We start from the raw sequence: 13,361 nt of genomic DNA, 5'->3' as shown, positions 1-13,361 counted from the left end.
AAAAAAAAAAAAAGACTTTCAATCTGTCTTTCCATTTTCACACTAAGAACCCTGGAGTATCGCATGGAGGTGAAAGGAAAATTGCACGATGAGCGCGAAGGAAATTGAGAGGACAAATTAGAGAAGTGACAGAAGACCGATGACACAAGGTCGAATGAGACGGAGACGGATTGAACAGAATGTGGTGTTTGGTTGTGTAAAAGCATATGAAAGTCTTCAGCTTGTGGCTACAGAGGGTACTCTACACAGAGGGTACTTTCATTAGTTCTTCTTCACCAGGCTTTATGGCTCTTTAATGGGGTCCACTCACCGCCACTGTCGCTGCCTTCCTGTAAATCACAGGTTTTTGTAGTGCTTTCGGTTGGTGGCTTGAATGCCATTTGCTTTCTATATACATGCACATGGGACGGGTTTATATCATGTTTTAATAAATCTTTACCGATGAGTCATTGGATTTTACTGAAATATCGATTTAGGCCTAAAACGTTGAGTATCGTGCTTCAATTTTTTCTGAATGAACTTTCTCTTGTAGGCTTGCACACTGGTTTTGCATGAGTGTATTACGAAGGTGAGCATGTCTACACGTTCATACCTGTTTGCATGTGTTGCATGTACAATGCTTCTGTGTGTGTAGGGTGGTTGTCCTTCTGGCAGACCTGGGCTGATGGTTTGTTTACAGCCTCTCAAGTTTCGTGGGGATTTACGGTCCCTGTGGTTGGCCAGTGAGGACAAGGAGGCAGGATGTGAGTCGGGCACCATCCTCTTCCTCCTTGTTTCTTGTCATATAACACCCTTCATGCTTATTCAGTCTCTTTTACTCTTTCACACTCCTTGTCTTGACTCTCCCATCATCCACTGCCTGTCCCCACACACAAGTACTTGCCTCCCGTTTGCAACCTTAATGTAGAGTGCCTTTCTTTATTATTTCTTTTTATTCTCTACACATTCATTTTGCGTTCTAACTTTCTACAGTCAGTCTTTCAAATCGTTTTTCGCTCCATCACTCGTGTCATTTGTCGTGTCTTCCCTCCCGTCTTCCATTGTCTCCCCCTCTTTGACTTCTCTCCATTTTGGCTTGGTCCCGCGTTGCTCTACATATTACCACCTGTCTCCCCCTCTGCTTGTATCCTTTTTTCTTCTCAATGAGCCCAAGGCTCTACTCCCTTTTTTATTTATTTATTTATTTATTTATTATTTTTTTTTTGTTTGCTTTGTCTCCCTATGATATTGAAAATCAAGCCCAATCATAAATGCTATACTAGAGTCCTGCTTGAACGTTTTTAGTTTATTCCACATTTAACATTCCTGTTGAATTATAATTCACCCGCACCCAAGGCTGTCGTAACCTGACATTATCATCATTGCCCCTCCAATTAGATTTCAGTTGCAATGCTTTTATGAAATTAGTCCATTTGAGAGCTCTTATCATGAGATGATTGTTTGCCATCCCACAGTGAGGGTTGCACTTAGCTCTTCTAGGAAAGATTGTAATATTAGAATGTAGAAAGTAGGAGCGTGTTCTACAATGTACAGGCTTGTGGATTAAATGCACAGTCACCAGCAGCATAGTTCTACCAGTTTTGATAGCTGAAATGATTTTTTTTAAAGATGTAAAATGATTCAGTCAGCCACAAGTATAAAAGCAATTACGATTAAAGTAATGCATGAAAAGATCAACGTAACATTGTGTAGCAGAAATACTTCCCTCATCTTGCGACTCCTCAAATGTATCTTGCGATCTCTCTATACTCCCAAATGACTGAAACGTCTGACCTTTCCTATAAATTCCCATTTGTCTGTTTTTTAACAGGCTTTTTTTTTTTTCTTCAGTCCGGACAGGTGTAACATCATCTTGACGAGCCGGCATTTGAATTCGCTGTTGAGGGAAATATTAATGTGGAAATATCAGCCAGCCAGTCTTGGCATGTCTTGAATGCTTCACCCTCTGCTCCCGGGACAGCACGTTGCTAGTAATGGATTGCCTTTTGTACTCGATGTCGATCTGCCAAGCTGCATCCACATGCCTGTGCATACCAATTTAGAGCCATTATCTGGATGCTTAGTTAGAGCAGTGCCGGAATCTGAAAATAATGCACACTTCTGGCCAATCGGACTCGCGTGTTTCCCATCACCGTGGTATAATGACGCAAAGCCTTTTCAGTCTTTTTATTCCCGTGGTTTAACAACGGACTGGCATTAAGTAAAATGTTAGAAATTGCGAAAACGATGTGAACAACCTTGAGACTTCTACCTGGAAAGGTCCCTGATGAAATACACTTGTTTAAACATTTCTCTCACGAGTACTTTCTTTGACGCATGTTGTCGTGACCACCATGCTGGTCACAGGAAAGCATCCGTCCACCTGTCACTGGCATTGGATTTGTCTGTTTAAATGTGTACCGTGCATCATCTGCGTGTGCACAGGCCTGTCTGCACGTGTGATGAATAATAATAGTTGTGGCCGAGGGGAGGCGTACGTTCTCTCGGGCGTATGCCTCAGCTGGCCGGCACTTTATCCCACATTAGCAGGAACTTGAAGCTGACGGGTATCAGGTTGAGTCACACGTGGGCACTTCACCACAGCTTTTTTTTTTCTCTTAATAAAGGTCAACGGAGCAGCCGTCAAAATCGATGTAAAACATTTTTGTTTTGATGAATTGCCCTGACTTTAAACTAGCTGCATCAGCAGGCTGACATTTATGGTCTGAGTGAAAAGTGTTAACTATTGGATTGCCATGCATTTTGACACAGATTCATGCCCTCAGAATAAATAATTTAGCACCATCATCCAATACTTTTGATTTATGACAAAATTCTTGCAAAAATAATTCCATAAGCCTCAGCTGTACTTTATGTTTTTTGCTAACACGGGAAACTAAGTCACGACTGATCAGTCACGAAAGTTAAATGTTACGTTTCCATAATCTATTTTTAGCGCATCAACTCTTTTTTTTGACAAAGGCAAAAACCACCCCAAGTGAGCTTAAAACTTTGAGGACGTTTCATGGGATTATGGCTTTTCCACACGGTTTCTAATTAAATACTTAAAGTGTATAAAAATGTGCTGCACACTGCCGCCCAGTTGATTAAATCTGCACAAAACTGAGGAAGAAGATGGCGATGTGTGTGAGCGTCTTTGCCATCATAAGTCATGAAACTGCAAAGTGATTGGCCCACAGCAGCAGTATGGGATTGTGTATATATTTATGCATTTGTGTGTGTGTGTGTAATAAATGGATGTATGAAAGGCTGCAAACTAATGCAATCCTAGCTACAAACCTTATAGAGCAGAGAAAGAGATTAAAGTGTTTTTGTTTTTATATCCATTTACAGGGTGTATATGAAAAATGTGTCTTGAAGATTATTGATTTGGAAATTTTTGGAAAAGTGAACAAAAGTGATGGGTTAAGAGTTCCTTCATAGGTTGAGAGAATTAATTCTACCACTTAAGATGACTGAACAACAAAAAACCCATCTGAAATGTGCACAGTGCTGAAAACGGAGCTATTTTATGTTTTTCTTATTTAAGAAAGAAGTAGGGAGAGAAAGTGTGCGTGTTGAACGTGTGTGTGTGTGTGTGTGTGTGTGTTGAACGTGTGTGTGTGAATGTCTGCATAAGAAGCGTTTGTTTGGACCAGAGGCTGATTCTTCAGAGATATTCTGGCAATTTGCTGGCTCACAATGGCTCTCACACGCTTTCTAGCAACACTTGTGGTGGGGTGGAGATCAACACTGTTCCCGGGTAAAGCAACAAATGGTTGAGCTGTTTCATGGAGCTAACGAGGTCACTCAGTCCCTGGGTTAACTAGGATCACCTGAAAGTCACAAGGGAAAACTCCAAAGGATCCGGATGTTTTCTTTTTAAGTGATTTCTCTGCCAATAGGAGGAATAAACGGTTAATCAGCTGAAGCATGCGTTTCAAAATCAGTCTGTGGAAACCTGTGTATGAATGCCAACAAATAAACGGTGTTGCAGCAGTAAGGCTTTATTCCTCTCGTTTCCTGATATCGGTCAACTCTGTCTGGTGTAATGTTACTCCTCTGTCGACATTCCCACCATAGTCTTTCATTACTCAAGCCACTATTGCCCTGCTAATGCAGCCATCCATCAGTATGAACGGCTGACTGTTTGTGGGAGTGAGAGAGGGCAGAGCTGATCAGATGAGAGAATAAAGCACCAGGTTTTTTATTTTACAATTCAATTTTTAAGATTAGACTTCCTCATTTGCTTTTGTTAATGTGTGCCCCAGCATCAATCTGGCCCCATGACCCCTTCAGTATGAGAGGCTGATCTTACGGCAATGTTGCATCTTCAGGTAGAGAAAGGGGAGCAGGAGGTGGACTTTTATTCTTTCAAGGTGACAGAGTCCCCCTAGGGGAGGACATTGTGAGTGTGATTCATACCGGTACTGCTTATAGGTACTTACGGGCAGCTTTCTAGTTGCATAGGTGGTTGCTAGAGGAAGTATTGGAGCTACAGCTATTGATACGCCAGTAATAACTTTTACATGGCTCATGACTGTGGCCTTTAAGTTGTGTCTTCTAACTTTTTGTGTCATTACAAACTTAAGAACCGCTACAAACAACATGGTAGGCAAGTAAATTGCTACATAATGTGTGAATGATACTCTAATACTGATGAGAGCATTAACTCACCATGGGCTCATTGAGCCTAATACAGGCTATGTAAAGGATATCTGCAAAACAAATTGGATTTCAATAGACTGGTCTCAGTGTTGATCCACAAGAGTAATACAAAGGCAGGAGTTGGGTACTTTTACTAAGATGTGGGCTGTGTCCTAGGAAAAAATCTCTTTTCTTAAGAAATGCTATAAATAAAATAGTCCACCTTCCTGCTTGCGTTACCACAGGTCGTCAGCGTGTGATCGTAATAGCACTCTGTACATGCGTGCTTCCCACACACTCATTCACTGGGTAACCAAGGAAAGCACACTGAGCTCATTTTCACAAGCTGTGAGCCGTGGATCATTTTTCTGCTTTCACAGTCGTCTCCGTAGCCGTTCCACTCTTTCAGGCAGAACATGAGCAAGTAAAATCACATGAGCTCTGCGGCAAGAATGGTTTACATTTTTCAAAGAGTCTTATAAGTTGTCGGTGTTTACCTTCAAAGTGCAAACGGGGCCCCTCTGTTTGGCTGGCGTGGTGCTCCCGGAGGGCATTGGTGTGTGGCCCCTGTACAAGTGGAACACTGAGAAGCTTTTAGTGTGGCTATTAGCCTACTTCACTTCAAATGAGAGGGGTGCTGTAGGTTAAGTCCTCACTGGCCTCAGAGTCTTTGGCTGATGTTAACGACTTCTGTATGCTCAAGGTTTTACAATGTAGTATAATAATTACTGGAATATAATAATACAAGCTGAATGGAGTGAAATTATCACATGTTAAAGCGTCTTTTTGCTCTTTTTTTTGATTTATCTGGTAAAAAGTTCTTCTCCGCATTACTGCCTCCTGGTGTGAAGCGCCATGTTGCTCTAATTATGTGTATTCCTCAGACCATGATGGAACTCAATGAGTCATTTGTGAATGCAAATTTAATTCCAAACCGTGACACATAATTTGCGCTCAGTCAAATGAACCAATTAGCTGTTTGTGAAAGCAAAAGTGTATAATGAGCTGGGAAAACATCTGGCTGAATTTAATGCTGGCTTTCAAATGTATAGCTTTTCACAGTAAAATGTGCATAAAACTTCTACTTTCATTCAATGTCTTAATAGTCTGTCTCTAACATCCACTGAAAGGTTAGCTGCATCTGCAGGATGGCTTGATTACCCTAGATCTAGAAAATGTAATAAAACGAATCGCCTAGCTCAATTAAAATCCCATCTGAGCAACTTAAAAGTGTTTCAGTACATTGTTAGGGCAGCTTTAGGTCAGCCTTTGACGCCTTTATAGAAACTCAATTGACCCTTTGCTAAGCCCCGCCTCTCGACCGCAGCGTAGCATCAGCGAGCTCTGACCAGGGTCCAACAACTATCCGGCTCTGCTCCGTAAACCTTCATGCAAGCGTTTCAGATTTTCTTAATTTTCAGGCTGGTTTTGTGGATTTTAAGCTAGTCATTATTTGTTGTGTACGATTGATACTCACTACCCGGAGAGGTTGGAGGACCTTTCTACAATGCTACTTAAATGTAAAAAACTGTTGCTAGCTCCTTAAAGGGTATATTGAATGTATGAGTTTGCTTTTTAATGATTGTAACGATGGGTGTGGTTTCCACTTCTTTTAAACTTTGCTCACAAAATATCACATTATGGATGTCAACAAAATACCACAATGGTAAACCAACAGACACTAGTAAACATATCTTTAGGTTGTATAAAAGATGTGTACCCTCAATTTACCTCAACGGAGAAAATCCTCAACAATAATGGACTGAACTCGGGCTTTACTTGCAAAAATGTGTAAATGGTTGGTCCTATCCAAGGTCCCACGTCAACATGCTATCAAAACTTGAAAAGCTCCAGTCACTGTCTGACTGAAGCGAGCGCTTGAGGCCTCCATATCTTTGACAAGTGAGAGTCGCACAGAATAATCGGAGAGATCATCTCTCAATGGACAGAAAAGGATTATTTTTCCCCTCCATCCATCCTCATCTCTTGGTTTATTGCGCTCTTTATTTTGAGTACCCCGTCCTTTATACACTGAGCCCAATGTAGTGATGTGCAGCCTGCTAATCATAACTCCTCCTCTCCCTTTGTTTCTTTCCTTCCTCCTATCCCCTCTTCTCTATCTGCTGATTCCCCATTTTTATCATCCACCATTTAATCCACTTTTATTTTGCTCTTTTTGTTTTCTCTGTTCTCGTCCCCCCTCAACTACAGTTCTGTAGCTTTACTGACCACTGCACTTTCTTGTGTTGTAGCATTATCGACTGCACAGAAATGCTGAGGGAGTCCACGTTGACCGCATATTGATTGATGCAGCGAAACGCTGCAATGTTTGTTCATATTACATACGTCTGACAACTAGTCTAGACCTTTTAAAGCCCTTGGAGAAGTGAGCAGTACTACACTGGGTTTTAAAAAAAAAAAATTCTTTTAGTTAATGAATGGAGCTATTTGTACTTGCAGGCTTTGAGAGATCGCAGTGAATTAACCACTTTTTCCTGGTTGGCAGGGCATAGCACATTACATAGCAACACTTCAGGTGGGCAGAAATAAATGAGATGAAATTGAAAAATGTAATGTGAGTAATTTAAATGATTCACATTACATTTTTCAATCCAAGAGACTGGCTGGGAGTATCTTTATGTTTTTGTTTTATTGGTGAGCTCCAGTCATGCTCAATGCAAATTAATAACTATCTTCATTTATTTGATTGAAAACTTTTCAGCGCTATTCATATGAATCTGGGAGGTCAAACACTAAGAGTTTAAAAGGTGGTGTGTTTGAAATCTGGAGCGTTTTCTTTATTCAGTCATTTGCGGCTCAGACCAACGGGCCCCATGAATGAATCAAACAAGGAAACGGAGCAGAGAGGGGTGCATGACGGGCAACAAAGGTTTAAGTTGGTGTCCAGAGAGACGTGTTGCATCTGATGAACAGCAGCCTGTTGGAAACCTTTAGAGGTGGAGTCGAGACAAATTTCAGTTTCTTCAACCACATGTACTCATCTTTGCTCCTTGTGAAGTTTAAATACTAAGTCCTTTGTATTAGTGCAGTGTTTGTGATCACACTTCCAAGCAGGACACGCGGTTGTAGTTTGTGATTTCGCACCAGCCAGAACGCAGCGGTGGATTTTGGGTTTCACCGACCTAGACCAGAACCCTGTAATAGGGAGGGATGATGACAACGCACTCTAGTTTATTGGCACTGATTAATGAGAAACAACAAACCAGAGTGCCCCGTCATCAGACAAATCGAATAAAGACGAGGCGAATACTGGCCTCTTTGTGCCGGCTGCGTCGCGTAGCTAAATGATCGATCACGCTGTGAAGATTCCAGACGAGACAGTTGGTACTATTTCAGCGCTGCAGCGTTGGCTGAAGTGATTCCCTGTTTTTCTTCAACGAAGGGGAAATAACAGGCTTATTCAACCAGCACAAGCTTTTTATTCGTTGTTGTGAGAACCTTCCCTAATACGTCTGTGTTGGCCGGTCAAGCACATTACTCATGGTGTCCTCACACCTTTCAAATGATCGCACCCCCCCCCCCCCCCGTAAGAGGCCGAGATAATGTATGCACGTCCTTGATATTTTTAGAAGACTAAGCGAATGAAAAGGACATCTCATGTCTAAAATTACATTAAATTAGACTGATGTCACACTTTACTGCCTGTGTAACCATTTATCAGCCCCACTCACAACATCCTCATTTTGTAAGTAGCATGAATAAGAGGGATGGAGGGCATCTGCATTATTTACAGTGGCTCTTAACCTGGTGCGCTCGCCACAGCTGTTTTTAGACGCGCTGCCTTTGCTGTCGAGACTTCAGCTCCATTGATAAATGTTCAGCTTTTCATTGATGTGGCTGCGACTGAGTAGAAAGGAGGCTGAATCGGCCGACGGTGATGCTGAATGAACACGTTATGCAATTTGTTCCTGCTGATGCTCTGTAAAGTACGAGAGTGGTGTTGTAATAACTTCAGCTCATATATGCTGCATTAATAAATGAACACAAGTTTGAGAGCGTGTGCATTGTCACTGCTGATCTTAGTGACATTCTCCATAATGTATTTATTGTGACCGACTGAGCGGTCAGAGTGAACGCATTACTTGCAGGCTGTATTAAACTGCTAACATGCCCAAGTCTGGTCACCAAAACACAGATGGGCTGCCCGTGTTTCAGTGAATGTCAGAACGGCGGTACTGACTGTGCTGTACAGAGCCTTACGCTGAAGCGGGTCATTTCACAACTGATCCTGCCAACACTCAAAATGTTATAAAACACTTTGGCTGTGCCATTCGTGCTGAAAATGTCCTTTTTTGCTTGATGCGTTTCATAATCTTGCAACATGGCAGCGCTCCACTCTACTGCACTTACTCAACTACTGCTGAACTTTTTAGTGGCTGCTTGAATTTGCGCCACTGCTGATCAAGTTAGTTTCGAGAAATTTTAAGCGCAACTTCTATAATATGCATCTGTTTCTCTCAAACTTTTTTTTAGTGGACTCTCTTTAAAAAACGGGCCTTATCTATAAATCGTGAGAAGAGCGAATTTGTCTGTAAATAAGCATTCCTGACTATTTTTACTGCCATTTCGGTCACTGTGTAAACAATGTACAGCTGCAGCAGACAGACACGGAGGTCAGCCGGTCACTGCGTGTTCGTCCCTGATATCTTAATCTGCTGCTGTGTCTGGCTTTCTATTCGAGGAATGTTGTGCTCAGACAGCCTTCTTCAGGCGTGCCGTTCTGTGTCTGTGCGTTTCTGAATGAGTGTCCTTTTTTTGACGCCGTAATCTTACACTTCTACCATTGTCTGGAGAGCGGCGGCCTCGGAGGAAACGGATACAGAGGAAGTGAGTCATTGCGTTGCTGCCCTTTTGAAGGTTCACGGTGAAACTAGTCTACACTACCTTGAGGCCACGGTGCTGTGGCTTATATTCTGACCTTTTAATGCATAGATTGTGTAGAATAAGGCAGACGTGTTGGTGATTTATTGCTCAGGAATGTGTGGCAAATTCCGACGCACACCATCGTTGGCTATACAACTCCGAACTTCTGCCTTATTATGTCACAATAGATGCATTAAAGGTCACAAACCCAGCTGCAGCGCCTTTGCTCTGTGGTGCTGAGGAATACTTTTGTATTGGGTTGATGGTTTTACATGCAACAGTCATTGCTTGTTGGTTTTAATATCCCAATGCATTGATTTGATGAGTGGTTACTAGGTTGTGTACTACATGTACATAATATCTGCGTACTTTAAGTTTGACGCTTTCTGACCCAGGTTTAAATGTGCCTGCGTGTCCATGAGTAACGGCTGGTTTTAGATTACTGCTTCCTTTCATTAAATGGCAGGACTTGGACCAACAGGAAAAGTGGGATTTTGTGTTGCCTGCGCCATATTTGAATTAATCAGCGTTAATCAAAAGCTATTCTAATTCATCACCCGTGTCCTACAGCAGGTTGAAGCTGCGTTCCTCTGGTGGATCATCTCTTTTCAGATGATTACACTCTTGTCTCCAGACAATAAAAGCCTGTTTAAGCATTGCAATAACAACCTCAACAGGACATTTATTTGTATTGTACATTGTTTTTTTCAGACCATTAGTTATATTAGAAAATGTAAAGTGTTACTATGGGTATTGAATGCAAAGCACAACTGACCTTCTTGCATCCACTGACTTAATTGTCATATATTAGACCAAACTTGTTGAAGCATCGCTTTGTTAATGCAGCTGGATATTTTCCGTTGTATTATTCATTTGGAAATAAGCTTTTCTTTTTTTATACAATCTTTTTCTTTTCTTTATTTGGATACTTATTCTGTTGAATTGAATGAAGCTTGGTGCTGACACCCCCCGGGTGCTATTTTGGGCGCGCGCCTCACATTTTCCCCTGACAGCATTTCGCAGCTCAGCCAATAGCCGTGGCAGGTAAATGTCAGGGGGAAAGAAGGCAATGTGGAATCCAGGGGAATAGGGTTAAGTTGGCGCCCAACGCACCTCACTTCTAAAATGTATCTTTAAAGTGAAACGTGTGTGGAGGACTGAAGCATATGGTGGCTGAGCAGGAAACACCATCACTTTTGTGTGGTCTGAGTATTTCATTTACTGAACGCGTTCCAATGTGTACAAAGGCCACAGAGTCCCGATCATTGAAACGGAAGAAGCTCATCCAGAAACAAACGGGAGATCTGGCCTTTCATTGAAGAAGCATTATTGCTGCAGATGCTGACATGACCGTTTTGTTTTCTGACCTTTTTCTCAGCCAAATCTGGATTAAATAAAGTGAGTGTTGACTCTGGGTCAAGCAGACAGACAATTCATGGTCAAACACATCAGAACATCTCCTTTTTCCATTGCAGAGTAGTTTCCCACTTTCCGTCGGCCTTAGGGCAGAAATACAGAGAAGCGCAGTTGAAGTAGTTTGGAATTTCAAGGAACTGAACCTTGAAATTAAATTTATAAAGACTGCACCATTATATTCTCATAGTGATGTCTCAATGGTTATAAAACCCGATGCATTGCTTCAGATCTTTTAGTATTATCATTTTTAGTTATAAATACCCTTCTGTTCTGCAAATGAAATTATTCAGATTCTAATACTGTGTCGGTGTTTCATTAGCTTTGGATTTAATGCCATGGTTCATACACAAAAACTAGCACCTAGATACTTTCTGATTGAGTCCTTGTATCATTATCGGTGTTTGCATCGTTATCTCTGTCTCGGCTTCCAGTTCCTGACGATGGTATGTGACCTTACCCTGTGGACCATCTTTCTCTTGCAGTACCGGATTGGGCAGCTGTACATGATCAGTAAACACAGCCACGAGCAGAGTGATCGAGGGGAAGGAGTGGAGGTTGTCCAGAACGAGCCGTTTGAAGACCCGGCGCACGGCCAAGGACAGTTCACGGAGAAAAGAGTCTACCTCAACAGGTCGGTGGAACGCCTCATTGCTACGTTGTCCAACATAAATGAATTGTTCAAGTGTTTCACTCCACCGGCCGTTCATCTGACACATCTTTAGTAGAGCAGTTAATATGCTTTCCAGATTTGATATCTTTCTTGATATATTTTTTGGGGGTTTAAAACATGAGGTGGAAAGATGATCATAAGCCGCCATGGCTTAACCGTTTTTAAAAGTTTAACTAAAATATAATGAAATTCTGAAACTGCAGAAGAGAAACACTTCAGTAATGCGCTTTGTAATAACTGGTGCTAAATTATTATTTTTTTTTCTGTTTTGGCTCACAGCCTTTAAGGCTTGCAGTCCATCTGGGACTAGATGTCTTGTTTCTGAACTTTTTCACTTTAAGACTAAAATCAGCTACAATATTAATCCACAGCCATGACTTGTCCCAAGCTGGAAAAACATGGAGTGTACAGTCAAAATGTTATCTTAGCCAGTTGATATGCGCTAGACATTTGATAAGGCTGGACAGGTTTGCAAACGCACACTTGCTGATCACTGCAGGTTTTTACTAGCACGTTTCCATCGCCCCATGCTGATGCTTCTCACTGCATGACATGCAGATGCCCGTGTGAACCCTGCACACACACTGTTTGGTTAGACCCGCATGAATCCGTGAGAGATGATGGAACATTTGTGAAGAAAAGAAAATGATAGCGGAAGAGAAAGGAGAGGGGGAGAATAGAGAGGGGACCGAGATGCTGCAGACTATTTGTTTAAGCACAAATACCTGTGTCAGCGTTCACTATGCTAGAGAACTAATTATGCCGAGTCAGCACAGCTCTGTTCTTCAGGGGAGAGGGAGCTTACAGAAATAAGTTGGGCTTCCATTCAGCTATTTTTCAGGCAATTTGCAATGTGTATATAATGTATATTAAAAATATAAATATGAAAGCTGAACTCTTTAGTAACAAGTTCCACAATTTCACAAAAACAGCTAGAGTTGCATTTGTTGCATGAACTGTTCCATGACGACTTCCTCGACATGTTCAAACCATTTCACCATCAATGTTTAAGTCTCTGCTGTGTCTTCGAGCGCTTCAGGCCACAGACGCAGCTTGTTTACTTACAACTCTTTACCCATGAGGATATTTTAATAGATGCGTTATAAAGAAGAAATTCTCAGCATGCATGTTCATTTACATCTTAGTTGAAAATAGACAAAACTTTGACCTTTCCAGAGTAGCTGATATTTTAAGTTAAAACGGTTATTTCTCAGGGTGAACGTGGACATGAAGCAGTGGCTCCCTCTCACACACCTATTCCTGAGAAGTTGTTTGTTCTAGACACGTTGTTGCGTTCCGTCAGGGAAGCAAACTAAACATGTTGATGCTGATGAACACATAACAGGACAGTCTCATACAAACTGTGCTATGCATCAAAAGTCCCAACTCCTGATGAGGAAAACCTGCACAAAATAACAGAAGAGGCAATGATGATGATATGTTAGATTGTGATTTTACTAACTACTGTACTCAACTGGTCCTCCATCTGGCTCTGCAAAAAAACTGATTCCCCAGCAGGGAAGTCAATCTGGACTCGTTCTGTCACGCTTCAACCTCCCCAGTAGCCCTCACAATCTGCCTCGCGCTGTGCTTCCACTATTTGGCCACTTCCCATCTCACTTGAGCATCGTTTCCAAGCTGTTTCTGATGGTCGGATGGTTTATTATGAGTGAATAAAGTGTTGCCTTTCCTTGGACGTGTTCAACCAAATTAGGGTGTTTTTTAAAATGTATTTTTTCCGACTTTGGCACAAAAACTCCACCGC

General features: G+C 41.7%; 1 protein-coding gene across 2 annotated transcripts in view; it reads left to right on the top strand.

The window, feature by feature from the left end:
- The window catches only part of LOC306785198 (cytoplasmic phosphatidylinositol transfer protein 1-like), a 52,953-nt gene that overhangs the window by 25,150 nt on the left and 14,442 nt on the right, over positions 1-13,361 (top strand). For both annotated transcript variants that reach the window (XM_079279445.1, XM_079279446.1), the window contains exon 2: positions 11,409-11,557. In XM_079279445.1, coding sequence (XP_079135571.1) covers positions 11,409-11,557 — 149 coding nt within the window. The remainder of the gene's footprint in view (positions 1-11,408; positions 11,558-13,361) is intronic.

The sequence above is a fragment of the Melanostigma gelatinosum genome (genome assembly GCF_949748355.1).
Source record: "Melanostigma gelatinosum genome assembly, chromosome: 11".
NCBI lineage: Eukaryota > Metazoa > Chordata > Actinopteri > Perciformes > Zoarcidae > Melanostigma > Melanostigma gelatinosum.
The sequence above is the reverse complement of the archived record's forward strand: the minus strand, read 5'-3'. Positions and strand labels throughout refer to the sequence as shown.